The sequence below is a fragment of the Hypomesus nipponensis genome, chromosome 13 (assembly GCF_054491055.1).
Source record: "Hypomesus nipponensis isolate SF chromosome 13, ASM5449105v1, whole genome shotgun sequence".
Lineage (NCBI taxonomy): Eukaryota > Metazoa > Chordata > Actinopteri > Osmeriformes > Osmeridae > Hypomesus > Hypomesus nipponensis.
In genome coordinates this window covers 12,643,169-12,670,799 of record NC_140373.1, presented here as the reverse complement: position 1 = coordinate 12,670,799, position 27,631 = coordinate 12,643,169, and the positions used below count along the sequence as shown (strand labels likewise).

Here is a 27,631-nt window from a genome sequence, read left to right as displayed (position 1 = left end):
GTGAGGAGGAATTGAGCTTCAGAGTGTGCTGCTGTTCCAGTCTCGTGTCTGGGTGGAGTCGTGCTCTTATTATAGCTCTCCTCCCTCAGCCTGGCTTCACCATCCTAGCTACACTCCCTCCCTGGAGCTCACACACCACATCTCTCTCTCACACACACACACACACACACACACACACACACGGATGCACGCCACATCCCTCATACGCACGCACGCACACCACATCCCATACAAACACTACACCCCACCCCACACACACGCACAAAGGAACACAGTTGATGTCAAGTGAATGTTTCCTGGCCAACAGTCAGAGTGCTGGGTAATGAGTCTCTTCCCGGCCTTTCTTGTGACAGTGGCAGAGATGTTCCAGTTAATTGGACCAGGAGCGAGGTGAGGAGGGCAGCTTTCAACAAAATGTTTAACGCCATCCTCCGTCACTCTGATTGGACACGAGCATCTGGCGAATGACAACGTTCACTTGATGTCTCTCCTCCTCCACTGAGTGCCACTTATCAGCGTTGCCATAGCGCCAGGACCCAAAACAATAAACCAATTAGCACCATGGTTTCCAGCTGCTGGAAGAGAGTTCAGGGGAGTTAAGGATGCTGTCATGCCGGGCTGATGGCTGGGGAATATCGGACAAACAGCAAAACACATGGATACCCTGATGTGTCTCTGTGTGTGTATTTACTGTATGTATGTATGTATGTATGTGTTTGTGTTTGTAGGTATGTATGTGTTTGTGTGTGGATGTGCATATGTTGGTGTGTAAATACATTCACTGTGTGCATGTATTTGTATGTATGGACTATGTACGTGTGCATGTGTCTGTCTGTAAGCACGAATGTGTGTTCTTCTGTGTGGGATGCTGGCTCTGGGGACAAACAGAGGGTTGATTGTGTCAGACACTGCTAGGAGCGGATGACATATCTGGTGTAGGATTCAGATATGCTCCTCCCTTGTAGCAGCCTAGCAAAGAGAGACCAGAGCACGGAGAGAAGCCTATCCTACAGTCTGCTCAGTCAGTCCAGCTTTCCCTGTCAGAAGCACTGAAGCCTGCCAGATCTACTTCCTGACAGATTACCTTCCTGTCATATTAGCTTCCTGTCTGAGCTACTTCCTGTCGGGTTTACTCTCTGTCCGGTCTACTTCCTGTCAGGTCTACTTCCTGTCAGGTCTACTTCCTGTCCGGTCTACTTCCTGTCAGGTTTACTTCCTGTCAGGTTTACTTCCTGTCAGGTCTTTTTCCTGTCAGAGTGCTACCTCCTCCCACTCTCTAACTCCAGACAGTTCTTAGACCCGAGTTTGAAAACTTCTTCACAATCAGCCCTACTGCCATCCTGCACATCAATGACTCATCACACAGGGGTAAGGAGCACATTGTGCTTTCAGACATCCTCTTCTCAACATTAGCAGCAAAATGACTTCTTCCCAGACAGACTGAGAATAATATCAACATATTTTGACTGTGTGAAAAAATCATCACCTTTACTGATGAACCCTAAATTGAAGGGGAAATTACTCTAAGTGCACAAATCACCCCTGTAACTATTTTGTCGAAAATGAGTGAAAAAGTTCCAAGAGTTACAACTAAATTATCTGACTGTGTATTTTTCGCCTGGTCTTACCGTTGCTGGCAGTGTTGACGTAGTATCGCCGCCCTTGTGGCGACATGTAGCACTTCCAGTGTGCGGGGAGGGGGTCCCTGAGGTCCTCCACTGGGAGCTGGCTCAGAGAAGCCGTCTTCTGCAGACACACACAACCACAGAGGATCAATACATATGTACAAGGACATCATATGTACAAGCACATATCAGTCAATAAGTTCTGATCAATACAGCTTTTTGTACATCACTTTGGAGGATGCCTTAATGGTTAAACGGGTATGATTCTGATATGCGCAAATCTGTCCGATCCGATTGATAAACTCCAAGGCAACAGTCTACGGGGTTAAAGAACAATTCAAGCTTGAGAAGAACAGCACAGAGTGTATTCACAACACTTCCACCTTCCACAAGCCTGAGTACACAAACAGTTTCACAACCAGCCACCGAAATGACATCACTTATGAGGAAAGCTGCAGAAAGGGTTGAACTGCATGGCAAAGAACAATAAACTACAAAAAGAGAGAGAGTAAAGAGAGAGAGAGAGAGACAGATAGAGAGAGAGAGAGAAAAGAGAGAGAGAGAAAAGAGAGAGAGAGTAAAGAGAGAGTAAAGAGAGAGAAAAGAGAGAGAAAGAGAGAGAAAAGAGAGAGTAAAGAGAGAGAGAGAGAGAGAGAGAGAGAGTAAAGAGAGAGTAAAGAGAGAGAAAAGAGAGAGAAAAGAGAGAGAAAAGAGAGAGTAAAGAGAGAAAGAGAGAGAGAGAGAGTGGGAGAAAGGGAGAGAGAAAAAGAGTGGGAGAAAGGGTCTGGCCTTGAGGAGGAGGGAGAAAAGAGAGGAGGACAGAGAAGTGAGAGGAGAGAGGAGGGGAGAGAGAAAGGGGAGGTGAGAGGAGGAAAGAGAGAGAAAGTGCTTGCTGAGAGCTGACTATCCCAGGCGAGTGTGTTCTCCCCCTTCAACCAGCTGCTGTTGGTTAACAACATGAGAACAATACGGACGAACGGTCGGACAGGGTCGGCCGCTGCAACACATTATGTGATGCCATTGTGCCGGCTTGGGGAAACCAGAGGAAAATTCCAGAATAATTACAGTTTGTTATTGGAGCCCGTGCCAATCCACTCAAGCAGTTAGAAAAGATTAGTCTTAGTGGGTGTAAGAGGACAAAATCAAGTGGCTGTTGAGATTCACCAGCACTGTGCATTCACCGGTTTAGGACATGCACCTCCTGTTAACCGACGTAGGGGACGGTCTGAAACGAAGAACAAGCCGCGTGACCCTTCAAGGGGAACCCGGCATGACGCCGAAGAGGGGCGTTAGGCCGAGAGGAGCCGTGAGCCAACTTAACGGACCCCCACTGCTTCTGTTGTCTCTGGTACTCACTGTGTCAGCGTCATCACACACTCAGAGGTAAACATGCGCTTGAGTAATAACACTAAACACGGACAGAGGCTCCCCCCCCCCCCCCCCCAGGAAGACCCCCTGGAGAGGCCGTACTTACCGTGGCCATCTGAATGGAGTTACCACGGAGAAGAGAGGACAGGCGAGGGGAGAGGAGAACCAGACAGAGCAGAGACTGGCAGCATAGACCAGAACAGAGTGGAACGGAACAGGAGAGCAGTTAGTGAGGGCCACGGGGAAAGAGACTGCGAAACGACATCCACCTCGGGTGACTTGTGACAACACGTAACAACACAGAGCCTAACAACATCACACACCACTGACATCCCTTTCATGGTCACAGTGGTCGCTGGTATATTTGTTTACATCCGACCTCAAGAAACAGACTTACTAAAATAGTTCAATGGTTGCAGATGCTTCTTATGAAACTGGGGAATCTAGAGTTTCAAAACTACAATGGAGAAAGAAAGTAACTTAGAATGTGGAGGGTGGGAGAAAGAATGTTTCAGTACCACTGGAGGCGACAGCGAGCATTATACCATTGGAGGAAATCCAAACCCACATGGCATTGACAAAGGCAACCAATCAGGTCTTCATCTCCATTGGCAAGAGTAAAAAATGTGATGGATGCAAAACAAAGTTATGTGTGAATCTGAAATTCCAGCTGAATGTAAACCACTGTCTATGTTTTCACTTTAAAAGATGTATTGTAATGAAGAAGTGACTTTACTTCACTTACACGGATCAAAAAGAGTGGAGAGTAGAGCAGAACTTTATAATATTCATTTAGTTAGCTTAGACTCTTATCCACAGCGACTTACACAAGAGGATTTGAACCTGCGACCTCTAGATCAGTAGTTATATGCTCTACCACTGAGCTACGCCCATTGCAGTTAATAAACCATAGTTTGTTTATTTTTCCTTTACATATGTATAAATAGAGGACCTTGGTGAAGGTCGATTGGAGTGCGGCCACTGACCCTCACCCCAAACCCCCACCCTCTGGAAACCAGAGACACCTGGGAGGTTTCTCTGCCCTTCATGTTAAATACCCGCTTCCTGTCAGCTTCTTCACGTCACATGAAAAAGCCCTGAAACCTCTTATCGGCTGGGAACATTTGCTCCAGTGTTCGTCACCAGTAAAGTGATAGCAGCCGATCGTTTTTCCTTTGGCGGTGCAGATATGCCACTGACGAGTGTGCAGGCAGATGGGAGTGGGTTGAGGTTGGTCAGAAACACGCCGATAGCGTTCTTGGAGACAAGGACATATTTGTCTCACCTTGTGCACATGGTCCATGTCCAGTACTGCTACGATCCCGTTCACAGTTGTTCTACCGTCTTGGAGCCCAGACAGTAAATCTGTCACTGAGCTATTGCAGGAATGTTAATATATGAGCGCTGAGAAAAGATCTGAATCTTGTGAGAAGGGCCAGAGAGGTTTGGCAAAAAATGTCTGCTTATAGGAAAGGTTGCGCTCAAAGTTTTCTTGAACTCAGAGAGAAACATAGTACATGGGTGTCCTGTATACTTTACTGGAGTCGAGGGAAACTGTGATATTGCTCTGAGCCAGCCGGCCCCAGCATATGCAACATTAAATAATGCATCCCTCCAGATGGTTAACCCCATAAACCCCAGACAGCCGGGAGCTTTGCATTCAGACCAAGCCAGTACAGCCCTCGGCAGACAACTTGTGTCTTCAGCAGAGAAGGCCGTCTGAAGAGAATAACAATCATGGTTGCCTGCTTATCTACCATCATGACTGCTGGCTAATCTACCAACGATACTGCATGCTAATCTACCATCATGACTGCATGCTAATCTACCATCATGACTGCATGCTAATCTACCATCATGACTGCTTGCTAATCTACCATCATGACTGCATGCTAATCTACCATCATGACTGCATGCTAATCTACCATCATGACTGCATGCTAATCTACCATCATGACTGCATGCTATCTACCAAGAGGTACTCAAGTTTGATCAAAAGCTTGGAGTGAGATCACATGGGTTAAGGAGCCCCATTCCCCCCCCCCCCCCCCCCGCATCTATGTTGCCGAGTAACAAATGCATGGTGGCCGAGACGATACGTGCTGGCGGCAGGAAACTTCACTCCGTGTGCCTGCGCCTCGCCCATTAATGTATACAACGTTAGCAGGACAACTTGGTTGGCGTTGCCTTCTCAGCGTCATGGCCGCCTGGGTACTGTTGTGCTGTTCAGTTAGCAGGGCTCAACATGGCTGTGTGGGAGACTGGGAAGCTGAGAGGCCTGGTATCATTTCATGTGAAGAGCGTTCAGTTCCACGGCATCAAATTCAATGTGAGAAAACAGTAAGAGTCAGGAGAGTCAGGGAGTCAGGAGAGAAGCCTGGTTTGTGTTTTCGTTGACCTTTGTCTTAAACACACAAGGGAGGACCTCGAGGGACCCACAGGTCACAGAGGTCATGAAGAGGAAAAAAAAACATCACTCCCATACAGGCATTGGGCATAACAGGACTCACCCCCCCCCTACACACACACACACACAAACCGATCGACACACCTAGGGACGCACAGACTCACACACACTGACCGACACACACCTACATACACACACACACACTCTACCCAAGATCAAACCAACAGCCAGTATAAGCAAACATGTTTACCACAGTACCAGAGTGTAGCATGACTGAGAGATCGTAGTGACGCCTCCCCTCCCATATCACGGGCATGATCCTCTGGTTCCCACACCCATAAACACCAGCAGTATGTCTTATTAAGAAAAACAAAATACCTCCCCGACCTCGTTTCACTACCACTGGCTTCCTGCCTGGAAAACCAGGAATAATCTGTCGAATTCCCTTAAGAAAAAGAAGGTCTTTAAATACCCGGGGTAGTGAGGAGGTCAGTCTGAGGGAGACAGGAGGGAGAGCTGGTCGAGACAGGGCGGCGAGGCCCTCGGTCTCACACAGGTTCTGCGTTCTGAGTGTTCTCGTGAGTGGTTGGTTGGGATGAAGCAGTCTGGCGTCAAACTGTTCCGTTTTTCCTCAATGCCATCCGATGTGGGGCTCTGTTACATGTGATTTTACAGATGCGTTTGTACGTCGCTTTGGACAAAAGCCTTGGTGACTGCAGCAAACTTTTCATGAGAGAGTGGTTCAATACAGAATCCTTTTGTAAATGGGTCATTTCAAAGCGTCAATTTGGAAATTGGATTGAGGATGCTAGAATGTTAGTGTGCTGTAGTTACATATTTTACCCAGATAATATGAGGAAAGAAGGGTTTCTAAAATTAGACCACCCAAAACACAAGATCATTTACAAGCATGATTATCATTATGTAAAATTAATATCCCCTGCAACAATAAAGTTAATTTGATGTTTTCCATCCATAGTTCTTGGCGTCATTAATGTACCAGATTCTGGCATGGGTTATGCAGAAGCATTTATGTGGTACTTTTTGGGCATCTATAATTGGCAATCTAGAGCAAGCAATCTTGTTTTCGTCTTTTTTCTTCTTGTTCGAATATGACTTCTGAGTTCTGGATCATCTACACTCCTCAGAGACTTTGTCTGGCATCAGTGTATGCATGTTTGACGCTGTGAATAGGGGATTTACTCAACAGATGTTTGACGAGCTGAGGTCAGCTAAGATTGTGTAAGACTGGTCACCCACTCCATGACTAACGAGGAGAAAAGTGCAACATAAGTGATCCAGAGTTTCATCAGAGGACCATTACTGGACAGGCCAAGCTGTCCTCACACACACACACACACACACACACACACACACACACACACCCACGGTGACTAACTGCCTCCTGACCCGAGTCTATAGATAGCCTGTTTGCGCGTGAGTGGGTGTGTATGTGGGCACAAACTTGTTTTGTGTGTGTGTGTGTATGTGTGCATTAGCACAGCCTGTCCTCTAGTGACCTTTCAAAACATCTGGGCGTGGGAAGTATGTGTCTGTGGGGGTCAAGGTCTGAGGGACCAGCTGTGCTCTTCCAGTTGGAGAGAGAGAGGAAGAGAGAGAGCGAGAGTGAGAGAGAGCGAGAGAGGAGAGAGAGGAGAGAGTGAGGAAAGAGGGTCTGATATAGGCCATGATCCCGAGACGCAGACAGATGGCTCATAAGCTGCAGTTACGATAACCTTAAGCAGGCTCCATTGCATAGCAGTTACTAGCTTCACATTGCGAAGTTGTAAACGATGTAGGTGCTTTCATATGAGAGTCTGGATCATATTCATTCACACACTAAGGTGCAGAATAACACTGAACAGATGTTGCTGTACTTCAAACCCAAAATGCATATCCAAGAGTGCAGCTGCATAACTTGATGTTATTGCACACACACACACAAACACACACAAGCACATACTCTTTTCATGATGAAACCGACAGAGAGCAGAGTGCCTTGCAGGGTCGGGAGGGATAACCAAAATAGCACCAAGGTACACACCGTCTCTGTTTACTCTGCTCTCTATATCTCCTCCCTAGATCCCTGCACCCTCTCCTCCTCTTCTCATCCTCCCATCTTTTGACAGACAGACAGGCGGGCAGGCAGGCAGGCAGGCAGGCAGGCAGGCAATAGCGGATCATAGGAAGTGTCTGTTTCCTATTATTCTATCATAAATACCTAACCTCTCCCCCACCTCGACTAACATCAACACCATCACATTCACACCATCAGTCTCTCTCCATCCCCGCGTTATCTGCATCTCCACCTTCGGCGGACTCGTTTTGGGGTCACACCCCCCCCCACCCCCCCCCAGCCACGCCCGCGCTGACGTGACGTTTCTGGACGGTGCGGTCGAGCGGGAACGGCTAGCGTAGCTCCTTGTCCAGGGGGAGAGGGCAGCCAGGCCAACATGTGGAGTTGGCCGGCTGTGTGAGAAGAGAGCCCGCATGCATATGAGAACTTCTCGACTCATCATCACCTCCCTAACAATAGATCCCAGCGGAGGACAGCCGAGCCAGCGAGAGGTTCTGGACCGGCGCTTTGACTAGGGGGAGGGGTGCGGGGAGAGAGGGGGGGGGGGACGAGAGAGCGGGAGAGGGGAGAGAGAGGAGGGAAGGAGACAGAAGAGGGGGGAGAGAGGAGAGCGGAGAGAGGAGTCAGGAGAGAGAGAGAGAGAGAGAGAGAGAGAAAGAGAGAGAGAGAGAGAGAGAGAGAGAGAGAGAGAGAGAGAGAGAGAGAGAGAGACAGAGAGACAGAGAGACAGAGAGCAGGGAAAGAAGCGAGAGTTGAGAATGCAGGGGGATAGGGGGAGGACGAGAGGAGAAGCAGGGCCGAGTGTGCCAGACAGCAGGTCTCAGGGTGTGAGAAGCACAGCCAGGGAGAAACTTCTCACACACATCCGGGAACTCATTACTACAGCCAGGCGGACTGAGGAAACATACCCCCGTCAAGACTGACCTGAACACAGGGGAGGGGCGCAAACACAAGCTAGTATGGGAGCTGACAGAGAGAGAGAAAGAGAGACCGAGGCAGAGATCCAGTTCAGGCTGCTATCTAGAGGCTGAGTATAAGAGAAAACAAAAGAAAGAGAGTAAGAGTGGGAGAGAGACCAAGAGAAAGAAGAGAGAGAGAGAGAGAGAGAGAGAGAGAGAGAGAGAGAGAGAGAGAGAGAGAGAGAGAGAGAGAGAGAGAGAGAGAGAGAGAGAGAGAGAGAGAGAGAGAGAGAGAGAGAGAGAGAGAGAGAGAGAGAGAGAGAGAGAGAGAGAGAGAGAGAGAGAGAGAGAGAGAGAGAGAGAGAGATTGTTAACTCTGGTTTGTTCCAGAGTTAGAGAGGGCCTGCAGCGGACATCTTTATTTGAAGGACATTGTTTTGGTTTCAGCAGATGTGGAGCTCTCGAGCCACATTCCCTCATGAGCGAAGACATGGACATCACACAGACACACACACACACAAACACACACAGACACACTTATTCACAGAAATAAAGATGTGGTAACACACATGTACAAGTCAACGCACACACACACACACACACACAAGCAGGCCAGCAGGCATGCAGAAAACAATAGACAGTGTGTGAGTGCTCGGTGCCAGTAACAAAGGCGGTTCTGTACCTCCCCCCTGCGCTCCCCTCCTCTAGTTTTCATGGGTTGCACAAGTCTTCGTCTCCCTCATCCTTCTCGTCCTCCTCCAAACCCCGTCCTCGGCCCTGAGAACATGACTCTGGCTGATAACAGGGCAGGGCTGACGCAATCACAGCCGCCAGCTGAATGAGTCCAGTGTGCATGGGATCAGCATTCACCGTGTGCTCAAGATCAGATCTGTACACTTACCCTCAGCAGGTACTTAGCCTGGGTATGCTTTCAGCTCTGTCCTCACACCAATGAATCGAAAGCAAGGTAATGCCATGTCAGACGGGAAGGTTTAAATCCCTCCCGTCTTGGAAGATAATTGGTATATTACAACATTCGACATAGGCTGGGGCAATCGCCTTGTCATTCTGTAATTGCTAGAAATGCAACTGTGGACAGTCTAAAATCTGAAAATAAACTGATGCCAGTATTTAGGAGTAAGCGTGACTAAAAGTTGTGTCAGTGGAAAAGCCCAGTCCAGGAAAGTGATGTGTTCACAACATATGGCTGTGTAGGCCCGATGGTGAGGGTGGGGAGCTGGAGGGTGTGGGGGATATTCCGGGTTTGGTTCATGAAAGGAAACAGCTGTATGCACGTGTGTGTTTGTTTACCTGCATGCACGTACGTGTGTGTGTGTGTCTGCATGCCTACGTGCACAAGCTGTGCGAGTGTGTAGGCTCCCTGTGTGTGTGTGTGTGTGTTTGAGTGTGTCTTCAGAGTGGATCTTCTCCACAGTGGTCTGACCCCGCATTCCTCACAGGACTTATTCCTCTGCGGGTTAGCAGTTCTGTTCACAGTCTCCCTAGCCCCGCTGTCTCACAACACAGCTGGAAGAACCACGGAGGCCCGTGCTCATAACACTCTCGCCTGGACGCCTCCAAGGCCTTCTGCACGGGCCTCGGTCGTCATGGGAGGAACCTTCTGGAAATATCTCAACTTCAAAAACAGGGGAACAAATGAGTCGAAACCAGGACGTAATGTGACAACTAACCAAGCCACAACATCCTCAAACTTCCTGATCACTTGAAAGTGAAAGAGTATGTGTGACTGATTTGAACTGTACTTGTTACGGCTTTCATGCGCTGAATGGCTTAAGTCCAGCGGTGGCTATCTTGCCCTCTGCCTCTCTCTGCCTCTCAATCTCTCCCTCTCTCTCTCCATCTCTGTCACTCTCTCCTCCTGTCTCTCTCCCTTTCTCCCCTCTCTCTCCTACTCTCCCTCTCTGTCTCTCTCCCTTTCTCGCTCTCCATGTTTCTCTCGCTCTCTCATTTGTTCCTGGAAGGCCCAGCAGCGGGCCTCATATTACACATTAACTGCCCACGTTAATAATTCAACACAGGAGACAAGGGTACCGTGATTTGTGATGGGAGGAACACGCATCTCCCCCAACACTCGTACAGTTTCAGCTCTGGCAGCCTGTCAAACACTGAGACTGTGTGTGCTGCATCAAGTACAACGTGGTGGTTTAACAGATCGAGTCTCCACCCAGCCAATGGCAAATCACCCCCCGGAGACCAGTAGATTTGTAATTGTTCAGCATTACTGACACAATAACCTAATATTAGCTTTGTGCTAGCTCCATGTTAGCTCCCTGTGTTCACCAACACAGTCAGGAGCTTTACTGGTAGACCTCAGATGTGGAACCACCCTCGATCACACACTTTGCATTGTGCTTGTTTATCAGACGCGTTTATCCAAAGAGACTTATAAGGTTCAAAAGGTGCATAGCGCTAACATAACTTTGGTGGCAAGAATCATGTATGACATGTTCTAGCTAGGGGCGTAGCCCGAAAAATATTTTTGGGTAGGCCTAGAAAAATATGGATAGGCATCTTTTCAGTTTTTGTACTTATTTACTTTGCGATGTGCACCCAGTGCATAATTTTTCGGAGATATTTTAGATTTTGGGTAGGCTTTAGAACAAATTGGGTAGGTCTGTGCCTACCCATGCCTACCCGTGGCTACGCCCCTGGTTCTACCTAGCTGGAACTGAAGGCTAGAACACAGGTCTAAGTGTGCTGACAGAAAGTAGTTAAGTATATGGAAAAAAGCTAAACAATTTGGTTTCATACAATGACATCATGCTAAATTGCGTCAAGCTTACTGTAATCCGTTTAGAGCCAGGCCAATCAACACTGGTGACTGTGCCTCAGAAACTCAGCTACCAGTAGACAAACTATTGTTGACACAAAGCTCTTAACCCGTTTTTTTCTGCAGTTATTTGCAGTTTTATTTTCAGAGCTTGGTGCCAAATCCTGTGTCTTTACAAAGTGTCCCCTCTCTTCATCAAGTCTGCTGCCGGTTCTAATCAGCCAGGTCGCGACATGACTCAGCGCTCTGACTCACGGCACTCTGGTTCTGGAAGTTCTCTGTAGTTATCATGGTCGCTCGTCTGTACCCAAGGTCTGTTCTGATGTATGCAGAGAACGTTCTGGAAGCTTATGGTGGTGGTCAGGTGGTTATGGGGTTTGCTGACTCTTCATGATGACTAGTCAGTTTATGATTTGTTGTTAGTGATTTAATGGGTGTTAATACCAACGGTACATGGAGAATGTGGACAATGTGTGTGTCTTGAAAACATGACATACTTAGATCCTCATTAGACCCACAAATGGTCTACTGAGGATCATTGTGGTTGGCAACACTGTCCTAGAAATCCCTCAACATTGATGGACCACGTGCTTCACATTTCCTCTGTCAGAGTCGGCTTTAAATTCACGGTAAAGAGGAAGGTTGAAATTGGAAGTTCCTCAATGGTTGGTAGCTTTGCTGCTTCAGCAAGAGGCTATATTGTATAAAACCATTAAATATCTTTAAAATCCTAATCTGACAAAACATCTGACATTCTTTCTAGACTTAGAGGTGCAGTAAATAAACATACAAACTTCTCCCCTGATGAACTGCTTGGCTTTGCATGGCTGTTTATTCTAGAAACAAAGGAAAACAAGATCTAAGCGACAACGTTTCTGGGGGGAACGTGGGGATGTGTTTCCGCGCCGACGAACGCTGACAGGTTTTCTGATGAATGATTCATCGAGTGTTGAAGAATCTCCTGTTTGGAGAACAAAGCCTCGTTGCTGCCGATGACAATAGAGGTTGTCTCAGAGCCGGATCAAAGGCACGCATTGTGAACCACGCTGGCTATGACAGCGCGTTCCCCAGACAGCGGCCCGTCATTGCACCTCTGTCTGCATTTGCGATGGGTCGGCTTCTCAAGCGTGCAGGTGTTGAATCATGTATCAGGACTAGACTTGAGGAATAAGGAGAACCATACTCAACGTGCCTGAGTAGCTCTGAGTGGTTTAACAGAAAGAGGAAGTTGTTGTCTGTGGTTGCACCATCCTACGTGGATGTCACAATGCCATTGATGAGCCTTCCTGGAAACGAGAGGAAACCTGGAAACGACCGCTTCACAGACGGGGACCTCTGACGTCCAACTCCTTAAAAAAATGATCAGCTTTCTCAAAAAAGAAAACGGAAAATCACTTCCTGGCGGTGGCAGGCTAAAACACATTTTAGCCCTTCCTGCTGTTGGAATGGCTGTCCTTTCTTGTGGGCATTGCAGCTCTACATTGAACACCATTTCTTTTCTTCATTATTTTACGTCAAAATGTACACACCCACACAGAGACTCATGGCATTCTTAGATGTGCGACACTGTGATACTGTTTCCTTCTGAAGATCTGATTGTTGACCAAGTTTCCAAAGAGGCTAAAGGGACAGGTACAGTGTGGCGTAGCAGCACAGATCACAAAACCTGTTCCTTTAAAATTCACAACAAGGACCCCTTCAAACTCCAGACAGGGGTCCCTTACAACACAGATGCCTTAACATTTACAGCACGGATCCAATGAAACTAAAACAAAGGGTCCCTTAAAACTCCCAACCTGAAACCCTTAAAACTCCAATCTTGTAGTACTATATCAAGGGTCCCTTAATTCAATTCAGATCCCTTCACACGAAAACAAAGCACCGCCCCTCTTTTTTAGCATCTCTATATGCGTCTGGTAAATGATCCCCACCCAGTTTCAGTTAACCTAATGCTTCAGGTGGAACTGGGCCTTGATCTTCAGATCAACTATGAGCTAACATCAACCATTGGTAGGGACTGGGTCATGTCTGACTGTTAAATATGAGCAAGGGATCCCACTTTTTCATTGTGTTGTGAAACCTATGGTCTGTGCTGTTGGCTAAGTTGGTCATCAGCCATGGGAACTCTGTATTCACCTCAGCGTGTGCTTGTGTGTGTGTGTGTGTGTGTGTGTGTGTGTGTGTGACCCTGCTGTGAGAGTGCAGTCTGTCCTCTGTGCTCTGCCCCTGTGCGCTCATGCAGACAGACTGAGGACCTGAGCATTCCAAAGGAACGTTTGTGGAATGAGGAAGTATGGAACCCTTCCTCCAGCCAGTCAGTCATCCAATCAGTAAGCCAGTAAAGCCAGTCAACCAGCTAGTCTGTCAGTCATCCTGAAAGTCAGTCAGTCAGCCATGGGTGGTAGTGGAGGTTTGATAGAAATACGCACTACACAGGAATACAATTAAAAACTCAAATCTCCTCTATTAACTATCCCGAAATTAGTTGTTAAAGATTTCAAAACAGCATGATAATCTGCGTGCGTTGGGTGGAAGTGTCTGAAGAGCTTTGTGTTTGTGTGCTACATAGTGAATCTTAAATAATCTTGAATCTTAAAAAAACAATAAATACGCATCAACGTAACCTGCGTTCAATTCGACATCAACCAAAAGAATACACTTGTTTTCGAATGTAATACTTTCATGGTATCATTGTTTCTTTCATCATATCATCACTGTAAAACACGTTTACTATGATACTTCTTCATGTAGATTACTGTCTGGCACAATGGAAAATATCAGTCCTTGCATCATTAAGGTGTAACTATAGGAACTGAAGCATCATACAAGCCTACCTCCAGGACTTGGACGTAACTTGAGGGGAACCATCCCCTAACTGCATCCTTCTCTCCTTCCCACCAGCCGCCGGGTAACGCCTGAATAATCTTTATAATTTCTCCCGCTTCGAAAGTCAAACCCTGTTGATGCTGATCCCCACTGAAGGAGTATAGACTTTTGCAGTAGGATCCAGACATCTCAACTCTGCTGTCGGGTCCGCTTTAGTTGTGTACAGCTTGTCCACACTTCCGATCCCCTCCTCGAAAAATGAAATTTCTCCAGAAGTGTTCTCGTAAAACGTGTAATGTTGATTAGTTCATGAATGACACCAGCATGTTGATCAGGTTTAAACCTGTTTTAAAAAGTGTGTGGAAGTAAAATCCCAGTCGCTTATCTTGTTGATGCACGCGTGCTTTCTCCGTTGATGTGTTTGTGTGAGTCTCGTCTTGCGAAGTCCACAGTCAAGTCAGTCCTCCACCCTTTCTACTCCTACTCTGCAGCCTGTTCAATGACAAAACTCGGTCCTCTAGTCCGCGTTTTGCCAATGAGTCACCGTGGGACTCAGTCATCAATTAGCTACCGAAAATGACAAGGGACAGGGAAAATTGTTAAAGAATGACGTTTCACTGCAAGACAAATTCCAAACTTACAATGAAGAGATAATTGATGGGTATTTATTTTTATTTTTGTTAAAATTGAATAGGACCTACATTTACAGCTTTTTCTTTTACATTCTAGCCTGAAAAAAAGTGATTCGGAGATTATTTACTTCACATGCCGTAGACATTAGCCTAGATTACTTCCGTTATGTTTACAATTTAATTTAATGTAGACCTTGGTTGTTTGCTTAGAGTCAGTGACAATAGTCTATGTATGGTAATGTGAGATTATGTTCATAAAGTTTGGCCTCGCAGCAATGTGATTAGAGAAACATGTAATCACCCGACCACCAGGGGGCGATGAAACGACAAAGGCCAACTTGATTTCCCATATTTATTAATGTTTTAAATGTTTAAATAAGCAAATCGTGTTAAAACTCGAAATATCAATTGATATCACAGGAATACAGCCTATCGTTATCGTACATGAAAAAGAACACATTCAAAGCTCATATTTAATAGGAGTCTTCTCTTATGACGCAGACTCATGTTGTCTTCACTTGCTTTCACTCCTCTTTGCTCTGGAGGCCGAGCGGGAGAGAGAAAAAAAACACAATAGCGATTATTCCACCAACAGTCAAACACAACAGCACGCTCTTCTGTTCTGTGTCAGCAGGGGTTGTGATTACCATGCTTCTCCACTAACCTTTGACCCCAAGTCCCTGCTCCTGGCTCTCAGCTTGTTGACCTGGGACTCGGCGATATCCGCCCGCTCCTCCGCCTCCTCCAGCTCGTGCTGCACCTTCCTCAGCTTGGCCAGGTGGGCGGTGGCCTGCTCCTCCTGTTCACACCGTCACAACCACAGGAGGATTTGAAAAACACCCTGGCTTCTCCAGTGGGGTTGGAGTGAGGAAGCAAGGCAGGAATGTGTTGGCTTACAGCTTCCTCCGCCTGGCGTTTGTAGGCCTTCACTTTCGTCTGCAGCTTGTCCACCAGGTCCTGCAGTCGAAGTACATTCTTCTTGTCCTCCTCAGCCTATAGACACATGCAAGCGGGTTGTCAACTTGCAGATCATGGAACTTCTGCTCCTCACCTTCCTCCTGCATCACCCTCATCACCGGCGTCCTCACACTGTCAATAAACCCTCTAATCAGTCCTAGTAACACTGATGTTCAGCCTTGGACAGCAGGTGTCCCTGATTGAACTGACAGTGAGAATCTTGTATTTTAGATTAAAAATCGAGTTGGATTTCATTTCTAGTATGTCTTGTGACTTAATTTAAGTAAACGACACATTTAAGAAATCTCATCAAGTGTCATTTTTATCATTGTACTGGCAGACAAATGTAGTCTACTTGTTTTAAACCAGCTCATGATGATTAATATCAATGCCCTTTACTCTTTGCAGTGTACCTGGTAGGTGAGCTCTTTGACTCTCCTCTCGTATTTCCTCAACCCTTTGATGGCTTCAGCTCCTCTTCTCTGTTCACCTTCCAGCTCTCCCTCCAGCTCACGCACCTGCCAAACAGGGACACCAAAGGTTGAGATGGTCATGAGATCTCAGGCTGGATCAGATAAGAGTGCTTTGTAACTGGGACAAGCATGGCGTTTACATGTATTCATTTATCGGACACTTATTATTGAACGTGACTCAGACAACAGAAGAGCGTAGTTCTACCAGTGTTCCAGTGGGTATTGCCAAGGCAGGAACGGACTGTTTTACAAGGGAGTGAAACGATAACATCATCTCATACGAATGGCGTAACCCACTCTGGTCTCCAGTTTCTGGAGCTGCTTCTTGCCCCCCTTCAGAGCCAGGTTCTCAGCCTCGTCCAGGCGGTGCTGCAAGTCCTTGACGGAGGCCTCCAGGTTCTTCTTCATCCTCTCCAGGTGACCGCAGGTGTCCTGCTCCTTCTTCAGCTCCTCTGCCATCATGGCCGCCTGCAGGCAAGATAAAAACCCACGACTAACAAGGGAATCGCCACGACGGTGGCGCCTGAAGCTTCGGAGCAGGCCTCGTAGAATATCAATGCCGTGTGAATGTCTTGATTTTATATTGGTTTTAAATGAAATAATCTTGATACCCAATGATTTAAAACTAAATAATGTTTCCTTAATTTCACGATTAACAAACGATACATATGTTTATTTATTTGGGGAACCACATCCGTTGTACACCTGAAAGACCCGAGGCGTCTTGTTTTGACTCACATCTGTGATGGCTTTCTTGGCTTTCTCCTCAGTGTTCCTGGCCTCCTGAACAGCGTCCTCCACCTCAGCCTGGAGATGGCTCACATCCGCCTCCAGCTTCTTCTTGGCGTTCATCAGGCTCGTACTCTGACAGGGAAATATGACACATCAATGGAGTTGACTTGTGATAATTGCATATGATAATAATCGTGAATGCTGAATACTGAAAAAGGTAATCACAGACGGCATTGTAGGCATTGTTGTTGTTTTTGAGCTCCTTTGCCTGGGAGTAAAGCAGCCCATCATAATATTAAGAAGAATAAAGAAAAAACTACTGGCAAATGTTTACAATGACTTTAATAAAACCACAAAAACAAAGAAACATTACCATATTATGAATTAACATGACCGGAGTTGTTCCGTTATATCCATGACGTTTTATCCAAAAGGATAAATCCCGTACCTGGGAGTGCAGCAGTCCCACCCTCTCGCAGGCGTCCAACAGCTCCTGTTCGGCCATCTTGCGGCTCCTCTCCGTCTGCTCCAGAGCCGCCCTCAGCTCCTCCACCTCCACCTGCATCAGGGCGCTCCTGCGCTCCGCCATGGCCGCCTGCTCCTTCAGCTCCTCCTGGCTGCGCAGCGCGTCATCCAGGTGAACGGTCACATCCTGGGGAAAGTATAAATCGGTGGCAGGGGAGCGTAAATGACTGTTTGATATTGGGGTAAACTTCCATGACTGTGTTCGTCCTCTTTTCCCCGTCAGAGTTGTTAAATCAAATCAAACGTATTTGTATAGCCCTTTTTCCAAGCAATAAATCCGGTCCTAAATCCAGTCATGTGGTGGAGCCCTGGGGGTGGAGAGGGCCCCTCACCTTCAGCTGTGCCTGGACGTTCCTCAGCTGTTTCTGGGCCTCAGCGGCCTGCCGGTTGGCGTGTCCCAGCTGGACCTCCATCTCGTTGAGGTCGGCCTCCATCTTGCGCTTGACCCTGAGGGCGTCGTTCCTGCCCCTGACCTCGGCGTCCAGGGCGCCCTGCAAGGTCTCCACCAGCCTCTGGCTGCTGCGTTTCAACTGCTCCATCTCCTCCTCCTTCTCCGCCAGCTTCCTGTCCACTTCCCCTTTGGCCTGGGACAGTTCCAGCTGCACACGCAGGATCTTGGACTCCTCGTGTTCCAGGGATGCCTGCGTGGGGGATGAAGGAGGGTCATTCCCGAAGGGGCACCTTTCACTGTTGTGAATCTATTTAAACAGATGAGACAGGATTCTATTTTTTCCGCTCTGTATCTGGTTACCTCCGCCTCCTCGAGAGCGCTCTGGATCTCGGCTTTCTCCGTCTCCACTGTCTTCTTGGCTTTCTCCACCTCGTGCATGCTCTTTCCGGTCTCACCAATCTGTTCGCTCAGGTCTATGATCTCCTCTGGATGACACACATGATATGACAACAAATATATGGAATTTGTGTGTCTTGAGTCAAGATGTGCCAAAGGTAAACGTTTGACGTACGTTGCAGGATCTTGTTCTCTCGTTTCAGGGTCTCCAGTTGGTCCAGGGCTTCCTCATAGGAGTTCTTGATTTTGAAGAGCTCAGTGCTGAGGGAGCGAGAATCCTTCTGAGAACCTTCCAGTTCAGCTTGACTCTCCTCATACTTCTGCCGCCATTCGGCCAGAACCTGAAACGGATTTCAAAAGGGGAGCGTGGACTCGTTGAGATGTCATCGAACAAAGATGGTGTCGACTGAGAAGTCTGACAGCCTGAGTCTATTTTTAGGCATGTCTGCTATAATTGGAGAGACAGTGAAGAATGACAGGAAATGTAGGGAGAGAGAGAGAGGGAGGACGTGCAGGAAATGGTCTGTGCTGGATTCAAACCCAGGTAAGGCCACTTTTTACTTTGTTGTTTTTGTTATTATTGTTGTGGATACCTTGTCAAAGTTTCTCTGCTTCTTGTCCAGGTTAGCAGCCCATGCGTTGGATTTCTCCAGATCCATCACCAGGTCCTCCACCTCCCCCTGCAACCTCTGCTTGCTCTTCTCCAGGGAGGCACACTTGGCGTTCGCTCCCTCCATCAGCTCCTCCACGTCCTGCAGTCGCTGGGCCAGCTTCTTCCTGGTAGGAAAAGGAGGAACGAGAACATGCACTTTAAACAGTTTTCCATTGATTTCCATCGATTTCCATAACTTCCCATCAATATTCCATAACTTCCCATCAATTTCCATAATTTCCCATCAATATTCCATCAATTTCCCATCGATCAACCATTAGCATCCGTATGAGTTGTAACAGTTCAGCATTTTTGGTTACTTGGCCTCCTCCAGTTCGTCGGTCCTCTGGATGGCGTCCGTCTCGTACTTGGTCCTCCACTGGGCCACCTCTCCGTTGGCCTTGGACATGCTGCGCTGCAGCTCTGCCTTGGCCTCCTGCTCCTCCTCAAACTGCTCCCTCAGCAGCTCACAGTCGTGACGAGACGACTGCAGAGCGTGGGCCAGGGCGTTCTTAGCCTGTCGGACAAACAGACGCTCATATTTTCTATGACAGTGTATTTGGCATAATATATATATATATATATATATATATATATATATATATATATGTCGGTATGTGTATCTGTATATACAGTGTCTGTTTCTTGTATGTATGTACAGTATTATGCGTTTAACTGTGTCTCCTGACCGGTGCATGTGCTGTACCTTAACCTCCTCTTCAACAAGCCTCTTCAGTTCCTCATTCTGCTGTGTAGAAGCCTGTTTGTTTCTAGTCAGTTGAGACACAAGAGATTCTCTCTCCTCCAGCTGCCTAGACAGCTCACCTGGGCAAAATTGAACAGAAGAGGCTCGCACATGTACGACTGAATGCAACGACACGTGAATTCAACTCGGTGACGTTTTCTAATCCCGAAGGAAATTCAAGCGTTCAGGTGACTCCATGTGCAGCCACACCATTTTTGAAAACTGAGGTGGCACACGATAGCTGATACACGATAGCAGTAGCAATGGCAGAACTGTGATTCTGACAACGTTTGTTCTGAGTACCGTTCTCAGTCTGCAGTCTTGCTTTCTGGACAGTGATGTCGTTGACGTGGCGAAGACAGTCGTCACTTTTTGTCTTCACCTCACTGAGCTGATCTTCCAGACTCCGACACATCTTCTCCAGGTTAGCCTGGAAATTGACCAGCAATCGATTGATTGAGTACATTTGGCATATTCAGTCAGTTGAGATAATGTATGTTAGATGTGTTCAACATCTTCTATTTATCGTCAGCTGACCTTTGTTTTGGCCATTGTCTCCATGTTGCCGGCCAGGTCGTCAACCTCCATCTTGTATTCACTCTTCTCCTTCTCCAGCTTCTGTTTGACTCGTTGGAGGTTGTCGACGTGCTCTCCCAGCTCCGCCATGCTGTCAGCATGTTTCTTGCGCAGGGCGGCGGAGGTGGCCTCGTGGTGCAGGGTGGACTCCTCCAGGTCCCGTCTCAGTTTCTGAAACTCGGCCTCGCGCTTCTTGTTCATCTCAATCTGGACCGAGGTGGCTCCTCCGGCCTCCTCGAGCCTCTCGCTGATCTCCTCAAGTTCCCTAGAGAGATCCGCCCTCTGCTTCTCCACCTTGGCCCTGGCAGCACGCTCAGCCTCAATCTCCTCCTCCAGCTCCTCTATTCGGGCCTGCGGGGAACAGTGAGGAAGACCAAACAAATCAATAGGAGACACTGGCCCTCAGTTTTTTTTAAATAAATATAATCTTTGACATGTTAGCATCATGCTACGTACTTGATGCTCTTTGAGCTTCTTTTGCCCTTGAGCTCCAAGAGCTTGTTCATCTTCAATTCTCCCGAGAAGGTGGCAGATTTCAAAGTCTTTCCTTGTTGCCACCAGACAAGAAAGAAATAACTTCAGCAATATGAAACATGCGCCTGTAAAAGTGTACCATGCCCATGTTCATCCTCTCACTTCTTCAGCTTCTCGTCCGTCTGCAGTTTGTCGTTCTCCAGATCCATGATGGATTCCTGGGCCAGCTTCAGATCTCCCTCCAACTTCTTCCTGGCTCTCTCCAGGTCCATGCTGTGTTTCTTCTCCTGCTCGAGGGAGCCCTCTAGCTGTGAAACCGTCGCATGGACAGACTCGAGTCACAGAAACACAGAAGGGGGGCCTCACTCACCCACAGATCCCACGTCACAGCAGATGCATGCCCTGTTTGTGTGTGATTCACACTTACGTCATCCACCTGCTGTTCCAGCTTGGTCTTAGCTTTGGTCAGAACATTGACTTTGTCTTCTTCTGCCTGCAGATCGTCTAGTGTTTGCTGGTGAGCCTCTTGGAGGGCTTTCTTCTCCTTGCTGACTTTAACAATGCTTTCATCCAGGGACGACATCTCCTCGGTCAGGTTTTTCACCTGGATATCCATAAAAACACGTTAAGATACTCAGGTCTTCTCAATCAAACAGCTTTAACGATGACCCTCATGGGTGCTGCGTCTCTGGGCTTTCACCTTGTTCTCCGTGGCGTGTTTCTCCTTCTCCACCTTGGCCAGGGTGAGCTCCAGGTCATCAATGTCCCTCTTCAGCTCGGAGCACTCGTCCTCCAGCTTCCTCTTCTTGGAAGTCAGCTCAGCGTTCACCTCCTCCTCGTCCTCCAGCCTCTCGCTCAGCTCTTTAGCCTTGGCCTCCAGCTGGATCTTGCTCTTGATCAGACCCTCGCATCGATCCTCCGCATCGGACAAGCTTTCACTTTCCTTTAGAAGATAGAAACAATCGCATGTTTTATCTCATTCTATAATCCTGGCTGTATATCAAACCATATACAAAATATAACAACAATGTTGTTATTCTAAATACTTATTATCATCATCATCGTTATGTAGCATCGATGAAATACCTACAGCTGCCACTTGTAGTTGAAGGTCGTTCTTCTCCTGTAAAAGAGAAACCATTTTTTCCTCCAGCTCCTTCTTCTTGGATTCAGCTTTGGCAAGGCTCTCCTTGCACTTGGAGAACTCTTCCTTCATGGTGGCCATTTCCTTCTCTGTCTCGGCGCTCCTCAGGAGCGGCTTGATCTTGAAGTACAGCTTCATCCATGGCCAGTGTTTCACGTTCATGAATGAACGGATGTTGTACTGGACTACGTAGATGGACTCTCTATTGAATAAGAGTAAGACATAAAGATTGTTTGGGATATGATATATTTATATATATACAGTATATATAATATATATAATTGCATTCATTTATGCATTTTGTTCTACTGTTCTACTGTTGTTTGTGACACATTCATGCAATATAAGTATATTGCATATATATGTATGCACAGTTCTGTACATTTCATGTTTGTTATTGTTGCCACCACACATATTGTTGTCCCCTCAGGGGCCTGGTTGTACCTCCTCTCCATCATCTGCTTGAACTCCTTCCTCATGACGAAGCCTCGGCAGACGGCTTGAGTCATTGTGACCAAAGCTGCCAGCTTCTCATCTCTCATCTCCTCCAGGGCACCAAGCAGTCCAGCCTTGAAGAACACCTGGTAGGAAAACAACGACTTGAAGAAACGCACTTCTTTTTTTCCCCATTGTAAAGTCAAATGTGAATATATGGTAGATATTTATTGATCCTACCTTGGTGTGACCAAACTTGTACTGGGTGTGGTCCACATCAATAGACCCCAGGAGCTTCTCAGCAGCTTTCTTGTTGTCGATGAACTGGCCCTCAGGGATGACACTTGCATTCAGTACTTTGTACCTGCGACAGGAAGGATAAGCAGATTACAGTAACTGTTCTGTATCTGTGTATCTGGTTATCTTAAGGTTTCATACTGTACCTCTGCTTGAAGTCTCCATAAAGTATTCTACTGGGGAAGCCCTTCCTGCAGATCCTGATACCTTCCAGCACTCCGTTACACCTCAACTGGTGGATAACCAGTGGGTTCTCCATCAAACCTGAAGGACAGCATCGATAAATGTTCGTATGTAAAAGTCTGATGAATGCCTGTCATAGGATGTATGTATGTACGTTGTTCCATTGGATTTCATTGGGTACAGATAGAACTCCGTTTTAGAACACTGGACTACAGATCAAGAGTTCCCTGGTTCAAAGATATGTTGCTTTGGATGAAAGCTTCTGCTAAAAAGAACATGTTATTTATTGATTTATTAAATCTTTGTTACCTGGAGTCTTAGACTCGTTGGGAATCAGGCAGCGAACAAAGTGAGGATGGGTGCTCCTCAGGTTGGTCATCAGCTTGCCCAGGTTCTCCTGAGGGATCCAACCGTTTACATCCCCGCAACGCCGAGTAGAATTAGTCCCAAAATACAACTCTCTCCATATCTAACTTTAGATCATGTTTATTTCTATTCATTAAAGACGCTTGTTTCTATTCATTTTAGCTGATGCATGTTTCTGTGAATTTCTGTTTTGTGTACATGGTGGGTACCCGTACCCTGAACAATGCTGAGACGGTTTGAAAAGAGCCTCCTTTCTTCTTGGCTCCTCTCTTACTGGTGTCTGTGAAGGGCACAAAGCACTTTATCTTTGAGAATTTTCTCAAGGACACTGTTGACAAAACAGGCTCCATTTTCAAAAGAGGCCATCACTACTGGACATATCAACCACTAGACACATGGTCTCACCATCAGTAGTGGAGAAGCTCGCGTACAGGAGAGACAGCAGTTTCACAGCAGCCTTCTGATACAGCTGCACCACCGACTCATTCAGTGGATCTTTGTTCTTGTCCAGCCAGCCACAGATGTTGTAGTCCACTGTTCCAGCGTAGTGCACCAGGGAGAAGTGGGCCTCTGCCTTGCCTTTGACAAGCTTGGGCTTCTGGAAGCAGTCCGTTTTTGCCAGGTGCTGATCATACAGCTTGTTCTTAAAGGTGGTGTCGGACGCCTTTGGGAACATGCACTCCTCTTCAAGGATGGAGAAGATGCCCATTGGCTGTTGAAGACGAAAGGTGATGAAATACCAGCACTGGAAACCATGAAGAAATGTTGTGTCTTCCTGTGTAAATATCATTCAAAATTCATTTACCTTCTCAATAAGCTCAATACAGGCTGCCAAGTCCATCCCAAAGTCTATGAACTCCCACTCGATCCCCTCTTTCTTGTACTCCTCTTGCTCCAGGACAAACATGTGGTGGTTGAAGAACTGTTGCAGTTTCTCATTGGTGAAGTTGATGCACAGCTGCTCCAGACTGTTGTACTGCAATGAGAGTTTTCATGAATTGTAGTTATTTTGGCAAACATCCAACAGAGACCACAGCATGATACTTACGTCAAAGATCTCAAAACCAGCAATATCTAAGACTCCGATGAAGAACTGTCTTGGCTGCTTGGTGTCCAACATCTGGTTGATGCGGATCACCATCCAGAGAAACATTTTCTCATAGATGGACTTTGCCAGGGCCATAACTGAATTGTGGACCTAAATTTAAAACACATTGTAAACGGTAACACATGAATGACAAAATAAAACTAGATTACGATTAGATACACATTTGATTAAGATTCGATTCAGATTACGAACGCGTCTAACCTGTTGGACTGTCTGTCCCTTGGTGACATACTCGTTTCCCACCTTCACCCGGGGATAGCAGAGGGCTTTGAGCAGGTCTGCAGAGTTGAGGCCCAGAAGGTAGGCCACTTTGTCAGCCACTGAAATGACACCACCATCAGTGAAGAGGGGCAGTGAGGAGACACGGCTGCTTGGCTTCATCGTTAAGGACAATGTTATAATGCATGCACTGTATATTCCTCGGCGGGGACAGTAACAAGACACACACACACGTATGGTTATCAGTGAGGCCTTTGACAAGGCACACACACACACACTGACAGTCCAAACACACTCCCTCAGTGAGCACGTCGACTCACTACTCAGTGATGGTGGTGTTGTGGGGACCAGGCAGCAGGGCTGCCATGACACAGTGGTGTGTCACACAGCATCCCTGCCTGTTTACCTTCCTACGGTTTGTTTGTTTACCCTCTGTGCCGTCAGGCTCCGCCTGCTCCTCGCGCTGCTTCTGCTTGAACTTCATGTTCCCATGATGCATCACTGCACCTGTCAGCTTGTAGATGCCCAGCTTCTCATCCAGAGAGAAGCCCAGGATATCAATAGCAGTCTAGGAATAGAGTATCCGACACAAACAGGATGGATAAAATGACATCAAATGTCACATTTTGTATTTTTTCACAGTATGTTATTGAGGAATTTCCATCCTAACCTAATTAAATGAAGAAGTAACATTTTTAAAATGATATTATAATTTATCTGAAGAGACATACAATGGGAATTTGAATTATATCTGGAACTATATCTGCAGTTAAATGTTTACAGCTCATACATCTGTCGCCATCAGTTCATCTTTGTCATCAATGCTGGCAACAGTAATCTGCCCCTGGCTGATCATGGGGAAGTCGTAGGGGTTGGTGGTGATGAGCAACATCCCTGTAAAACAAAGTCAATTCATACACAGATTATAATTCCTGATTTAGACTAATCATCATTCTGTTCTCTTGATCCCTGTTGTAGGCTACCTATCAGCTCTGGTTTGTGGTTGGTCATGATTTGGTAGAAGATGTGGTAACTTCTCTCATCAGCAAGCTGGAAAGTCACCCTAGACTTCTCCAGCAGGTCTATTGAAGAACATATCATGAAATACAGAAATATAAATAAAAAATATATAATTTACACACGTTAAAATACGTTTTATTGATGTGCTTACATGTCTCAATATCAGCCGACGCTAGTTTTCCTGTGGTCCCAAAGTGAATCCGGATGAATTTACCCTGATTGAATGGTTACATTCAAATCACAGTTGAAGAGATCTGTCAAACTGTCTAAAACACTTGTGTGTAACTTTGTGTGATTATGATTACTTACAAAGCGTGAGGAGTTGTCATTTCTCACAGTTTTGGCATTACCATACGCTTCTAGCAGAGGGTTTGCTGCTATGATTTGATCTTCCAACGAGCCCTGTTGAAGACATGCACGTGTTTTTTACTTTACATTTGACTACTACAGAGACAAGCCATGGCCCATGTTTATCCTTCGTTTTTTACCTGCATTTTACCGCTCGCGGCCGCTTCCTTCTTCTTGTCGCTACCAGCCACTGCGATTGTCGCGAAGTACTGGATGACACGCTTGGTGTTCACAGTCTTTCCTGCACCGGATTCTCCACTGGGTCAGAGGTGGAAAGGACCAGAGAGAAAGAGTTGCCAGTGTTCCACAGACAAAGGTAAGTAAAAAGAAAAAAAAGTTGCAATTGAGTGTGAAATTATAAATGCGGCAGAATACCAAAGCATAATGCATCTTACGTGATGAGGACAGACTGGTTCTCTCTGTCTGTGTAAACAGAATATGAAAACAAAATAAAAAAACTGTATGTAAGTGTACAAAACATAACTCAAGTCTGTGTTTTAAATGCACAATACATGCTGCCTTCAGTCTTTAGACATATCACATTTATAATTACTTAATTACATTTGACAAAAGGTGACAGTTCCAATTCACGGTTCACAGTTTATTTACCAGTGAGCATGAACTGATAGGCGTTGTCAGAGATGGAGAAGATGTGGGGCGGAGCCTCCATGCGTTTCTTGCCCCTATAAGCCACCACTACTTTTTGGCTGTACACTGGGAGCCACTTGTAGGGATTTACAGTCACACAGAACAGCCCGGAATACGTCTGGAACACAGCGACAGTACAACACCATGTCCATAGTCGCAATGCGTAAGAGTTCAAGAAACACTACACACCAAATCTACCTACGGGTACAAATAAAAGTAACCTGAACCTAAGAGTCTAAGAACCAATCCAGTTAGTGTATTTCAATGTCACACACACACACAGGGAGTAATGATCAAAGAGAAGACACTCACATAGATCATCCAGGCTGCGTAGCGCTCTTTGAGGTTATACAGCACAGTCGCCTCGTTGAGGTGGGTCATCATGGCCATGTCCTCAATCTTGTCAAACTTCGGAGGGTTCATGGGGAAGACGTCGTCATCCTTCACTGACACAACCTTGGACAGAGCAGGCAGAGGGGAGAATGACGTGTCCAAACGGTCAATAAATCTCCTCATTCTATATACATCACAAAGGTGGTCTAAATGAGCCGAGTGTTAACTGCAAAGTGATGTCTTAGGGTCTAGTATATATAAATCATTATAATCATATCGCACGTAGTGAATAGTAACACTCACTTGGCCAGCAGCAGTCTTCACAGTGACCTTCCCTCCCTCTTTCTTCTGGATGTTTCCTTTAACGTACAGCTCCCTGGCGTCCGCCGCGTAGCAGGCCGTCTTGGCGTCGAAGGGCTGGTTCTGGGCGGCGATCCTCTCTCTCTCCGGCTTCCGGAGGTACACAGCCGCCTCGCCGTACACGGCCATCTCTGCGTCCGTGCTCATGGCTGGGCCTTAACTGGGAAACACGCAGCACTGCTCCCTCAGTCTCCCTGCTCCAGATTTACTGCAGGTCGAGAAGGTTTTTTTATGTGTATTTACTTGATACAAGAAGTTCCTTACCCGGATTCACACTTTCAAGTAGAAGCGTTGCTCTGCTGCTGCTATGAAGAACTTTGAATGTACTAGGACGACTAAATAAACGACAGTTTGAATGTATATCAGAAGGAGAAATGCAAGTGAATGGGAGCTTGGAAGCATCAACACTCAACAGCTCTCTGGGACAGTTTCTGAGGTAGAGGCTCATCAGATCCCCAGAGCTGCTTTTATGGAGTTAATTTGGTGTGACAGTTAAATCCTTCCCCTTGTTTGGGGCATGGGACGCAGAGTGACAAGCCTGATGAGTTCTGTGGCAGTTCTCATTATGGGATTATTTTCAGACCTGGTGTCTGTGGTGAGACAATAGTTATGGGGGTTTAAGGT

The 27,631-nt window shown here is 46.7% G+C and overlaps 2 protein-coding genes and 1 long non-coding RNA gene across 3 annotated transcripts in view; 1 reads left to right on the top strand and 2 right to left on the bottom strand.

The window, feature by feature from the left end:
- gas7b (growth arrest-specific 7b) overlaps window positions 1-14,514 on the bottom strand; it is a 33,825-nt gene extending 19,311 nt beyond the window's left edge. The window contains exons 1-2 of the mRNA XM_084670949.1: window positions 14,002-14,514; window positions 1,629-1,746 (exon numbers count right to left, since the gene is read on the bottom strand). Coding sequence (XP_084527075.1) covers window positions 1,629-1,746; window positions 14,002-14,181 — 298 coding nt within the window. The 5' untranslated portion in view covers window positions 14,182-14,514. The remainder of the gene's footprint in view (window positions 1-1,628; window positions 1,747-14,001) is intronic.
- LOC146260094 (uncharacterized) lies at window positions 1,300-25,447 on the top strand. The gene is made up of 9 exons (XR_014729602.1): window positions 1,300-1,368; window positions 15,991-17,004; window positions 17,222-17,424; window positions 18,303-18,643; window positions 18,723-18,879; window positions 22,121-22,274; window positions 22,555-22,708; window positions 23,622-23,699; window positions 23,870-25,447. It is a non-coding gene; the product is annotated as an uncharacterized LOC146260094 (long non-coding RNA).
- LOC146260093 (myosin heavy chain, fast skeletal muscle-like) lies at window positions 15,069-27,154 on the bottom strand. Its single transcript, XM_084670945.1, has 39 exons — window positions 26,951-27,154; window positions 26,627-26,770; window positions 26,276-26,432; window positions 26,062-26,089; window positions 25,807-25,924; window positions 25,628-25,720; window positions 25,470-25,533; window positions 25,282-25,380; window positions 25,089-25,192; window positions 24,728-24,866; window positions 24,281-24,399; window positions 24,020-24,169; window positions 23,777-23,947; window positions 23,377-23,683; window positions 23,187-23,251; window positions 22,915-23,002; window positions 22,569-22,686; window positions 22,366-22,489; window positions 22,135-22,271; window positions 21,637-21,892; window positions 21,247-21,489; window positions 20,974-21,150; window positions 20,709-20,854; window positions 20,529-20,619; window positions 20,034-20,423; window positions 19,800-19,926; window positions 19,458-19,576; window positions 19,072-19,268; window positions 18,693-18,876; window positions 18,275-18,440; window positions 18,064-18,188; window positions 17,645-17,953; window positions 17,236-17,439; window positions 16,794-16,919; window positions 16,353-16,523; window positions 15,996-16,100; window positions 15,523-15,618; window positions 15,290-15,424; window positions 15,069-15,164 (listed from the first exon to the last, which is right to left on the bottom strand). The coding sequence occupies exons 1-39, from the start codon at window positions 27,152-27,154 to the stop codon at window positions 15,150-15,152; spliced, it is 5,811 nt and encodes a 1,936-aa protein (XP_084527071.1). The 3' UTR covers window positions 15,069-15,149.
- Between the last annotated feature and the right edge of the window lie 477 nt (window positions 27,155-27,631).

Excerpts from the sequence above, each read along its gene's own strand:
- LOC146260093 (XM_084670945.1), bottom strand. The coding sequence starts at position 27,154 with ATGAGCACGGACGCAGAGATGGCCGTGTACGGCGAGGCGGCTGTGTAC. Across the intron at positions 25,193-25,281 it reads CCACAAACCAGAGCTGATAG|GGATGTTGCTCATCACCACC; the intron begins GTAGCCTACAAC and ends TTTGTTTTACAG. Across the intron at positions 19,269-19,457 it reads TTGTTGAAGAGGAGGTTAAG|GCTAAGAACGCCCTGGCCCA; the intron begins GTACAGCACATG and ends TTTGTCCGACAG.